At 36.2% G+C, this 12,165-nt stretch overlaps 1 protein-coding gene across 1 annotated transcript; it reads right to left on the reverse strand.

Annotated features, from left to right (window-relative positions):
* Positions 1-30: 30 nt before the first annotated feature.
* LOC140142193 (uncharacterized) lies at positions 31-10,571 on the reverse strand. The gene is made up of 9 exons (XM_072164159.1): positions 10,456-10,571; positions 9,840-9,940; positions 9,090-9,145; positions 8,234-8,555; positions 5,341-5,493; positions 4,869-4,933; positions 3,792-3,969; positions 2,496-2,566; positions 31-901 (listed from the first exon to the last, which is right to left on the reverse strand). Exons 2-9 carry the CDS (start codon positions 9,923-9,925, stop codon positions 678-680), a joined length of 1,155 nt encoding a protein of 384 aa, XP_072020260.1. The 5' UTR covers positions 9,926-9,940; positions 10,456-10,571; the 3' UTR covers positions 31-677.
* Positions 10,572-12,165: the final 1,594 nt, after the last annotated feature.

A 12,165-nucleotide genomic window follows, 5' to 3' on the forward strand; every position in this document is an offset into this window, starting at 1 on the left:
TGAGGCATACTTAATTAATATGAAATCAGGAAATAGTAGGCAGCCAAGAAGCCAAAGTCATGTTTTGACCATTACTCAGCGACCTGCCATACACTTTCTACCAGGAAATAATAGCGCAAATAAAAGGCAAAATTCATGCTCAGACCAAACTGTAGAGGGCTCACACTGAATCTTTAAAACAGTGCAGTGAGTGTTGTACATCCAGGAAGGGACTAGGGCGCAATGGCCTAGTTCATGCATGCTTATTTGATATCTTAAGTAAACTTCCTTGTTATTCTATATAATTATTTATATTTCGTACATTACACCTTTCAAACTATATTAATAATAGATGACAAGATAACATTTAATTATATAATTTTTTTCTTGAGTAATTATTATTTTTGGTTTAAATTTATTGTCACACATAGTCCTATGTTATATTTAATACAAATTTGTCACAAGAAGACAACTGGGTAAATAAATGAACAATAAATATTGGCCTAGATTTATTTGACCTTTACATATGGGATTGGAAACTGCTATGATACAGTTTTATTTTATAAATAATAACGGGACCTTCTCAACTTGCTGTAATAACATTGATCTTGGTTTCTAGTTGTTGTTTTTTTGCAAATCTAAGATTTGATTATACTATACACACTATACACTATGTGGCCCTTAGAGGCCCTCCATCTTTAATGTTTGCCCAGTCTTTGATTCTTGTGATTAATAATGGCCTGGTTTATATATGCAATTGCTGTATCTTGAGATGCAGGAGGGTGTCCTTCAGGATGAGGAGAAGGTGGATGTACTGGTGGTATGTTTGGTAGTGGTCCAGTAGTAGCAGGTCCGCATTCAGCATATTCTTTATCTCCTGAAGATTGAGCCTCATTAGCAATGGCGACCTTAGATTTGTCGTCTAGAAAAAGAACAAAAACACAACAATAATTTTTAGCCTACCACCTCACAATAATAAGACATTATGTTGTAAGCGATCATTGGTAGGTAACAAACATTGGTGCCAGTTTTACCATTTTATGAAATTGGACATGGTTTAAAAAATAGGTTCCTCATTTACAGTGAAATCTTCTTTTGAATGAACATAGTGGGATGCATATAATGCATGACGAACATGTGTGCATGCACCTATGTACATAGGCCTACAGAAGCGCTAGAGTTAGGGTAGGGTTAGGGTCAAAGGTCAAACATCCTTCCGGTGATTGAAAATCAGCAACTACCATAGCACACTTCTAGCATGGAAGAAAGAGATGAGAAGGAACCACAACGAACGCATTCACTTTGTCCACTCCCTTTACCGACATTTAATTGACATTGTTATTCATGAGGATTTACTTTGATCAATACCCAGCGTTAAATAGGTGATTGGTATTGTACTCCATGTATTTGCATGTCTTCTGGAGCGTGTCTGAAGGATGATTTGAACTAATGACCTTCCGTGCAAGCACTCTATAGGATTTTCTCTGGTGCCGCGATCATCGGTTATTGATGGCCTACATCTTTTCTTCCATTTCACCCAATTTTCCCTAACTTTGATGACTTTTTTTCTCAGAGTTGGCAGTCTTTGGCACTGAAACGAGTTAGCTAGTTACGATACACATATAAACTATTAAATTAAACAGGTTTCATGTACGGACTCAACCGAACATTGTGCATTATTTAAGAACATTTTGCATCTATTTTTCATCGAAAAAGTCACCAAAATCTTACCTTATTTGCTACAGATGAAACTCAGCCAAAAAACGGCCGATTTTGATGACCTTTTCGATGTGTTAAAGGACATTTTCTACACAACACGATCAAGAAAACAGTTTGACTGTAGATCCCAAAACAAAGCAACTATACATGTTCAGAGCATCAGTGAAATTCCATAATTTTACTTCTGGGTAGCGTTTGTTTGTTCTTGGATGGGTTTGTTATAGTTTTTTTCCAGTAATGATTTCGCCAAGCATCGATCGCGTAAATGGATCATACATGAAAGTAAGTACATTTGATAGTTTTTCTTTTCATGCGTCAATAGATAAGCGGATTAAAACTTGGCCGATCGAAGTCGTTGTGGTTCCTTCTCATCTCTTTCTTCCATGCTTCTAGTATCACACAAAGTTATCCACTATTCTTAACAAATAGCACTCTCGCCTGTTTTGGTGCCACCCCGCTCCATTGAGTGGTGTCCATGGCACTTACTCCCTTCCATATATGCCACAAAGTTTAATACATTTTATAGTAACAAATACAGGAGAGTTACCTTCCTTATGGTCAAGTGTATGTATATGTACTTCCTTAATATTTTAGTCCCCCCTCTTCCTTTCCACTTTTCCTCCTCTTCCTGTTTTCTCTTGCTTTTTCATACTCTTTTTCTTCCTTTTTCTCTTTTCACTTTCCTCTTTCTATTTTCCCCCTTTTCATATTCCATTTTCCCCTCAGGAAAGCTCTGGATATGCTATACAGGTAAATTAAAAGGGACAGAAAGGGTACATCTCCTTATAGGTACTTACCAGTATGCTGTGCTTGGTTATCCAATTTGGGGTCAATCACTTTTTCATAGTTTTCTGTATCTTTTCTGCTTCTACAGATGGAATAAAGAGATAATTAATAGTAATAATATAATATTAGGCTATAGGTATTATCATCATTATATAGTTGTGTAGTAGTGAACTTTGGCAAAATTTGCATTGATCATTTCATAGCGAGTGTGTAGAAGAATCAAATATCATAGATATACGTATGTTGGTCCTGTGGTTCTTGACTTATGTTGTAAAGAGGGCTGAAACAACAACACTTTCATGAAACATACATAACTCATTAACAACAATAAATTAAGCAAATTTTCAAAGTATATGATTTGTAGAATGAACTTTTGCAAGACTTCAAAGTGTTATTTTTCAATAATATATTGATTTAGATAATGAAAATTATTTGTTGCGATCATTCAATCTGGCGCGAAAAAAATAATACTTTTATTAAATCAAAAGTGAAATTGACCAGGAAACCTATAAATAAAATAATCTGACAACTGTTGCATAACGGAAATGAAGGCTGAGCATTTTGTAAAGATATTCAATGGATATTGTCATATTGTTGTTTAGTTTTAACTAAAAGGGCTTGGTCACATACCTTTGGACAGTATTTTTGTGGGACCTAAGAGCACATCAAGACACATCAAATTGCATTCTGAATTCGAGGAATGTTCTGATATCAAATAATTTGGATTTTTTGAAATTCGCGATATAATACAAATTTTATGGCAAATTATTAAAAATTGACAGTTTTGACATTTAACAGTCCTCAAAGTAAACTAATCTAATGATATGTACTTAAAGTATATGTAGCTGGGTGGTGGGGGGAAAGCCGACCATCATATGAAAATTTTGACCTTTCGTATTGAAGATATACATGAAGTTTCATATAAAAGACCTAAACATTTTAGGTCTTTTCATTGTTTTGCATTTTGGTGTGTCTGATGTGCTCTCAAGTCCCACAAAAATACTGTACAAAGGTGGGTGATTGAGCCCTGAAGTCAAACTTAATTAGGGACCGTTCACAAACACTTGTTAGGGGGCTTTATGCAAAAAAGGGGGCAGGGGAGCTGAAAAGTTTTGACCCTCCTAAGGGGGGCTCTGAAAAAAATTGACCACAAATTTTCCTGGGAAAATTGAGTTTATATGATTTTCTATGGGGTTGACTTATAATTTTCATGTCATAAAGGGGGGGCCCTGAAATTTTTGAGGTCTGTAAAGGGGGGCACGATGAAATTTTTTTGCATCAGGCCCCCCATAGAAATGTATGCTTACAGCTCCTGGAAGTTTGGCATTCTTCTGTCAGCTCCTAGACTTTGATAACCCATATTGTCAAGAGGTATATCAATTCCTGTATCATCATATTGTTGTTCCTCTGGGTTATTTGAATCTTCCGCCGTATCTGGTAGATAAGTTGAGTATGAGGATATTACTTGTCCTGGTTTCTTTTTTCCTGAAATATAATTAAGTAAATAAATGAATAAATAATTCTGTTCTTTTCAGTTTATTAACAGTTTAGTGGTAACTGTTTGGTCCACTTTGTGTTATGAATAGAATATATTGAGTATTGTAGAAATGAAGGCAGAGCATTTTGTAAAGATGTTCAAAAGGTGAAGATCTGCTTTCTCCATTTCAACAGATGATAACAAATTGCCACCAGATCTGTAGCCATGGGTAGGGCAGCTAGTGCTCCCAACCCTAAATTCTCTCACCACACAAATGTGCCTATTTAAGCTCATGGCCATAATTTGCTAGTAAAAATGGTCCACCAAATGGTTTCAATTGTTGCTTTATTTTAGTAATAATATTTAGGCCTAAGGTGCCAAAATGCATCAGCTTTTAAAATAATATGTGCACAAAATATATTAATAAACCAGGATATGGTCAAATGGAGTATCTTCACCCCATCAGCGGGTGGAATTGCTCCCTAACAATTAAGTTACCATAAACTATTATTTTGCACACACATCTTTCTCTTTACTTCATCAGCTACTGGCCGACTTGTGCAGCCAGTACCATAACTTTAAACTCTGATCCTGAACCCCTCTACCAAATGCTCTGAACATTAATTATCATGATGAAAAGGACAAGTTACAAGGGTGCAAATTCTGTGAAAATCAGAGAATCTGAATTTGAGTAAAATCCTTGTTTAGGGTTAGTTTGACAAAATTTCGACATCCTCGCTTAGGGTCATTTTTGAAAGTAAATTCACGTGGATGCTTACAACTTTTATACATGAGTGGCTCCCTGGGGATATGGTCAAATGGAGTATCTTCACCCCAGTGGGTGGAATTGTTCTCTACATAAACTATTATTTTGCACATGTATCTTTCTCTTTACTTCATCAGCTACTGGCCAACTTGTGCAGCCAGTACCATAACTTTAAACTCTGATCCTGAACCCCTCTACCAAATGCTCTGAACATTAATCAGCATAATGAAAAGGGCAAGTTACAAGGGTGCAAATTCTGTGAGAATCAGAGAATCAATTCTTGCAAGGAATCACTGCACTTTTTTTTCTCCTGAACTTTAATTACGAGAATTAAAATTGATTTTATTTTTAATATCAAGCATGGAACACATTAAAATTCATAGAATTTAAATAACCTAAATTAAACCAAAATGTTATTTTTGGCAAGGAATCTAAGAGAATAAGACGAATTTGTGTTTCAATTCACAAGAAAGCCACTTAAAACAAAGTAAAGGATTATTCATGTTTCATTTTGCAAAATAGGATAGTATTTTAATCCAAAAAATAGTGCTGTATTTTTAGTGAATAAGGAATAGGCATTTACAGTAATGTAATTGTATGATTTGATTATTACCCGTTTCTGGATTGTTCATCTTGTTCAGCGCTATTAGTTATCTTGTGAAGGATTCCACGCTTATGACAATACAACAACAACACTACTACAGCTACAAATATGATACATATTGCAATGCCAATGCCTACACCAACTCCAGTACTGCCTGAGTGCCTGAATATAATGAAAACAATACAATATTATATGATTATGAAATTTTCATTCATCCAGGTAATAACAACTATGAACTTGAAATTATAATCATATCTACGGGACTTCCGTTTTGATTGGCAATATTTCACTTCCTATGAGCCAAACCTCTGAGGGATCTTCTTGATCTCCGTATAATAGGACACACACAGATCAGTACTTGTTATTTGATTCCCATCATCCGCTGATACACAAGCTGGGAGTAATACGGACTCTATTTCATAGAGGGGACACAGATTCCGTCAAGCGAGGACGCAAAGGAAAAGAATGAGAACATCTTTGTAAGGCCTTGAACTTTTGCGGATATCGCGATTGAACATTTCACAAGGCACTCTCAAACCAAATTAACAGATAAAGTGTCCACTGCATATGTGACACAAGGTGATGGTGAAACTAAACACGACAGGAACATGACTATACCATATGTATCGGGACTGTCAGAGAAATTTGCCTAATTTTTCTCGCTCAAGGAATCCCAGTGTCATTCAAACCAAAGAACACTTTGCGGCAATCGCTGGTTCAATCGCTGGACAAACAACCAAATGACAAACAAAGCAACATTGTGTATGCAATTCAGTGTAATGACAGTGGATGCGATGACCTGTACATTGGGGAGACAAAACAAACTCTAGCGAAGTGTATGTACCAGCATAGGAGAGCTAGCACTGGTTGCATACACTTTGCGGTTTACTCACACTTAGACAGCACTAATCATTCGTTTGACAACAAAGATATCAAGATATTAGATCATAAAAGTATAGATGGTTTGAGAGAAGAGTCAAGGAAGCGATTTATGTAAAATGGGAGGAGCTTTTACTTAACAAGGGAGGCGGCCTATGGCACAACTTGTCAGGGGCCTATTGTACAGCGATCAAGAAGATCCCTCAGAGGTTTGGCTCATCTTCGACCTGTGACACAACATCCGCATCACAGATCAACAAACTTTTGCCGCACTAACATCAGTTGGCCTGATGATGCATACGAGATAGGATGTGAAATATTGCCACTCACAAAAACATAAATCCAGTATATTTGATTATAATTTCAAGTTCATAATACAATATTACAGTGGCAACTCGTAAAAACGAACCATCTTAACATGAAGTTCCTGATAACAAGAGGTATGCTTTACATTCCAAAGCATACCTTTCACATGTTATTAGAACTGGATAACACAAACTCCTGATAACAAGAAGTAAAATTTGAATTCCTTTACAACTTCATGTTAATGAGTTTCCACTAGCTGTATAATAATTTTTCATGACCATGTTCATAGAAACATCCTGCCTTTTGGTTAGTAAGCTTTCAAGTTTTATACATGATAAAAAAATTATCAGCTTGTGATCAAATTTTCTTTTACTGATTGTAAAAGAAAGCCCCACATGCTGTCCTGTGCACTTTATTGCAACAGGGCAAACTTACAAAGGTCTTCCCGTTGACCCACTACCTAATGACAATTACCGGGATGAATGTGCATGAAAATTTGTAATTTTGTAACTTCAATGTTATCTCATAAGAAGTCTATTTGGTCAGAGTGTAATCTCAATGTCAAATTAAATGGGAACCAAGTTTGAGACCTACGAAGTTAGATAAGAGTCTTGACTTGAGTTAGAGTCTGGACTTCAGTCCTCTAACATCACTATTTTATTTATTTTTTGTAAATTGGTAAAATCTTACTTGGTCAAATAACTGCAAAATATGTAAACATAATTCATATTACTGGTTAATAAATCTAACGTAAAAACTTGATAGTCAGCATATTTACTTACTATCAAGCGCTTATAAAACATGCAAACATGAAAACCCCCATCCATAAAAGTGTAATGTGTTTTGAGGAAATCATCTATACACATAGTTACATACGAACAAGTAAACCTGCAAATGTGTGTCTCAACCCCATTAGCTCAGTTGGTAAAGTGCTGGACTTTGGTACAATTTCATGTTTTCAAAAGCGCTCGATTGTAAGCACATATGTGACCCACCCCCCAACAAAAATGTTGAAATTTCAATTTCAGCCCCTATATTGCTTGAAAATCAGTTCTCAGTTCCTAAAGTTCAGCGCTCCATGCCGCACACCCCTACCTAAATTTAAGTTGAGTGCCCCTGGCATTTAGGCTGAAATGTTTTTGGAAACCCTATACTATTAACAATATGTGACCATCCTCCACAACTGAGCCCGGATGTCTCCAGTGCACTATTGAGATATGCTCCATTGAACTTAAAAATAAACAATAGGAAACAAAGGATTTATTGACTGTTTTATTGATTTTTCACTACTTTAATGCCAAGTACTATAGACATGATATACATCATTTTAAAGCTAATTTCAAGCAGAATATTTTGGTTGAATATCTCAAAAATGATGATTGGCGACTTCAGGGCTCAGTTGTGCTGGATGGTCACATATGTGACACGATCTGGTCATTGGGGGCCAAAGGAGGCGTTTTTGAAAATTGAGTTACTGTAATTATTACATTATACATACAATAGGCTATCACTTACTGAAAACACAAAGGTCTAGAATACTTGGTTCTAAAGTTAGGAAGGTTTTGATGTCTATTTTCTTATGTATTTTATTGTTTTTTACTCCATATTTTTACCTTTATCTCAGTTTCAAATTTACCGCCTTTGGCCGCATGGACCAGATTGTGTCACATATGCTATCTATTGAGTTTTTATGGTATATCTAATTTGGCCTACTTACTCATCAGTTGCACCTGGTGCAGCAGTGCTTGGTGAATGAAGTGATGTGGTAGTTTCAACAGGTTCACATTCACAAGATACTTGAAAACAACAGAAGACACCGTCAAACAAGTCTATACAGCCGTCATGATCTGTGCAGCTTCCCCCAACCTCATCATCCGGTATTGCTGTACATGATAATGTACCATTCGTTCTACAGCATGACCAGTTATCTCCACATATACTGTTAATATTAGAGTCAGTTACATCCATACAGTGTGGAATTTCTGCATCAATATCACATTGTGGTCCGGTGAATTCCTCCTTAACAAATGCAACTGTAACTGAAAATTGGGAAACAATTGATGGTAAAGTATGCTTATTCATAAGAGCTGGAATTAATATTAATTCAGCCATGGAAGTGATTCAGTTGTTTTTGTTCAAATATGTGCAAAACTTTCATGTAAAATTGAATTGACACAGTGGATTATTGTTTGAGGACCGTGTTGCTTGGACGTACCTAGTTTTTGAACAATTAATGATTCACCCAGGCTAAATAAGACATTTAAAAAAAAGGTCATTACGGCAACTAAAAAAACACACACTGCTTTACAGGTCAGACCTACCCAGGAGAATTTTTCTTTCTTTTTTTAGTTTTGCTAAAATCATGTAAAATTAAGAGCATTTTTCAAAATATGTTTGCCAAAAAAATCATGAAGATTTTTTTCATGTTTGTAGTGATATTTTAGGGTCATTAATTTTTAGTTTCCAGGAAAAAAAATCCTGACCGACCGACCCTACTTGAAATGTCCATCCACTTGTAAAACGGGTGTTTTTTTTCTTCGCCTGATACATCTATTTACAATGCACATTTTTACCTTCAGGAGGAATATCATCACATAAAAGAGCTCCTGTATCCAGACACACACATCTACTGCAAAGATATCAAATAATATAATTCAATTCAGTCATGAAATAATATTAATTAATTTGACAAGTCATTGCATTCCTTCCAATCTTTATTTCATTTATTAATAGTAAATTACAGCAAACATTTCTGATTTTATGTCAAATCAGGCCATTATGGGACCATGTTTTCTCTCCAACTAGGATCAATTTCTCAATGGCCAAGTTGGTTACCCAGCAAACGCATAAAACGTTTTTGACATCATTCGCAAAAGGTTGCCAGAAAAAGTTTAAATGTCGGGTTATATAAAGGGTATAAAACGTTTTCATAACATTCAAAAAAATTTTATGATGACCTACTGCCAATATTTTAACATAATATTATTTAAGTGTTGACAAAATATTTGGCAAAAAATGTTTGCAAAAAAATATTTTACAAAATGTTTTTGTAGTGTGTTTTCATACAAAACGTTTTAAAACCTATTCATGACCTTTATATAACCCGACATTTAATGTTATTAAAACGTTTTTACAAAAAAAACCCCAAAATATAACCTGTATAAAATGTTTTTAAAACGTTTTGTGTTTGCTGGTTAATAAAGAAGAAAAAAAAGAAGCAATTTCCCCCTCTTGTGTTATTTAACCAGGGATATCATATTCATCAACAAAACTACAATGTTTTGATCCCAGGTTTTGATGTCCCTCTACACACATAAACATACCAGTCAAGGAGGAGATTGTCTCCATATGTGTTCCTAACCATCAGTAGAATCATCATCTGCAGAGAATATTTCAGGAACCAAGCCATGTCTATGAAATGAACCTAAATATAAAAAAAAACACCACAAAACAAGCTTAATACTGTGGTGCACAAGTCCCCTGCACTTGTAGAAAAAAGGTGCAAGTTATCACCTTTTTTTGTCCCGTATTCAGAACCCTAAGCAGTGTAAAGAATTTGATAAAGAACCTTAATGCTCTGCGTGCTAGCCATGCGCTTCACGGAAAAAGTTGAAATTTTGAAATATTTTCTCAAAATATCAAGAGCTATATTAAGAACTACTGAACCAATACTAGGCTTGTTTGTACTCATTTTAATGTATTTTTCATGCTGATTCCAAATATGGTCATGAAAATTTACATTACTGAAATTTTTGAATTTTGAATTTTTTTTAAAACTGGTCGTCTGCAGTCGACACCCGCGTGAAGAGAGTTAAGTACGATTAAAAATTGGCAAAGCGCAAAAAGTTGATCATGAAAAAATTCCCACTTTTACAGCATTTCACATAGAACTCTTCTAAACTATTGATGAAAATAATGAGAGGATACGGATACATTTACCTGCCTTTTTTTGTGAAACTTTCTAAAATTCTGTTACTGGAGTCTGCAACAACAACTTCCCTGTAAGCTCCCGAATACAACAAACATTGGTCTTTTACAAGATAGCAACTCATCATGTGGGGTCAATTGATAAGGTTCAGTGCTGCTTCATTTCATAAAACGCACCTCAATGATTTCCATTCAAGTATTTTTTTTAAACTTTTGAACTTTGTGATAACAGTAAAATTGTATTGAGGGGAAAAGGAAGTTGTATTTTTTATTTGCTTGTGCTGGTTATGGCACAATAATCTTGATTCCAAGAAGGCCTAAAAAATGTATAAATAAATAATTCCAAGGCCTTTATCAAACACAATTTACAGCTTTTTAAAAGTAAAAAATCCCTACCTACCTACCCTATTTTTGTTATTAACTTTTTTTTTTGCTTCAAAACACTAGCGGTGATTTGTAGAAAAAGAGTACAGCTGCTAAACTCCCAAACTAAACCCCCAAACCATTGTGCACTTCTATCTATCTACTATACTAAAATAATAAGCGGTCTCTGTCTGTCCGGCTATGCGTTTCGCCGTGCTTCGACGCATCACGCTGAAATTTCGCATATAGATAGGTATAGGGAAAAGCATGTTGGCCATGTGGTTTTGAAGGTCATCGGAGGTCAAGGTCAAAGGTCAAAATTTCAAACTTTGTCCGATCGGGCCCAAACTTGGTGGGTGGAATCCTTGATAGGAGGGGAATATAATGCGCGAAATAAAATCGAGGTCAACCGAGGTCAAAGGTCATTACGGAGGAGTCAAATTTAAAACTTTGTCCGATCGGGCTCAAACTTGGTGGGTCGAAACCTTCATTATGAGGGGAGCATGAAAAACATTATATGGAGGTCATCCGAGGTCAAAGGTCATGGATTTCAAACTTTGTCCTGTCGGGTTCAAACTTGGTGGGTGCAATCCTTGATACGAGGGAATATATGCATAAAACAAAATTGAGGTCAACCGAGGTCAAAGGTCATGTAGGGGCTAAATTTAAACTTTGCCTATTGGGCTTAAACTTGATAGGTGGAATCCTTCGTGATGACTGAGGGAGCATGAAAAAAGCAAGGTCATCCGAGTTCAAAGGTCATCTGGGGTCAAACAGTATCACTATCATGCCAGTGCTCTCACAGCATCTGGGCTCTCACAACCGCAGGTGCACTAGTCTATACTATAATAATCATAAGCTCTGTCTGTCCGTCTGTGTGTCTGTCCGGCTATGCGTTCATGGCGCTTGACGCATCGTTCGATATTTCACACATAGATGGGTATCGGGCGTCGCTGTTTACCGGGTAGTTTCGAAGGTCATCGGAGGTCAAGGTCAAAGGTCAAAATTTCAAACTTTGTCCGATCGGGCCCAAACTTGGTGGGTGCCGTCCTTGATAGGAGGGGAATATAATACGCGAAAAAAAATCGAGGTCAACCGAGGTCAAAGGTCATTACGGAGGGGTCAAATTTCAAACTTTGTCCGATCGGGGTCAAACTTGGTGGGTCGAAACCTTTGTATGAGGGGAGCATGAAAAACATTATATGGAGGTCATCCGTGGTCAAAGGTCATGGATTTCAAACTTTGTCCTATCAGGCTCAAACTTGGTGGGTGGAATCCTCGATACGAGGGGAATATATATGCGCAAACAAAATTGAGGTCAACCAGTGCTCTCACAGCATTAGGGCTCTCACAGCTGCA

Source organism: Amphiura filiformis, chromosome 20 (assembly GCF_039555335.1).
Source record: "Amphiura filiformis chromosome 20, Afil_fr2py, whole genome shotgun sequence".
Lineage (NCBI taxonomy): Eukaryota > Metazoa > Echinodermata > Ophiuroidea > Amphilepidida > Amphiuridae > Amphiura > Amphiura filiformis.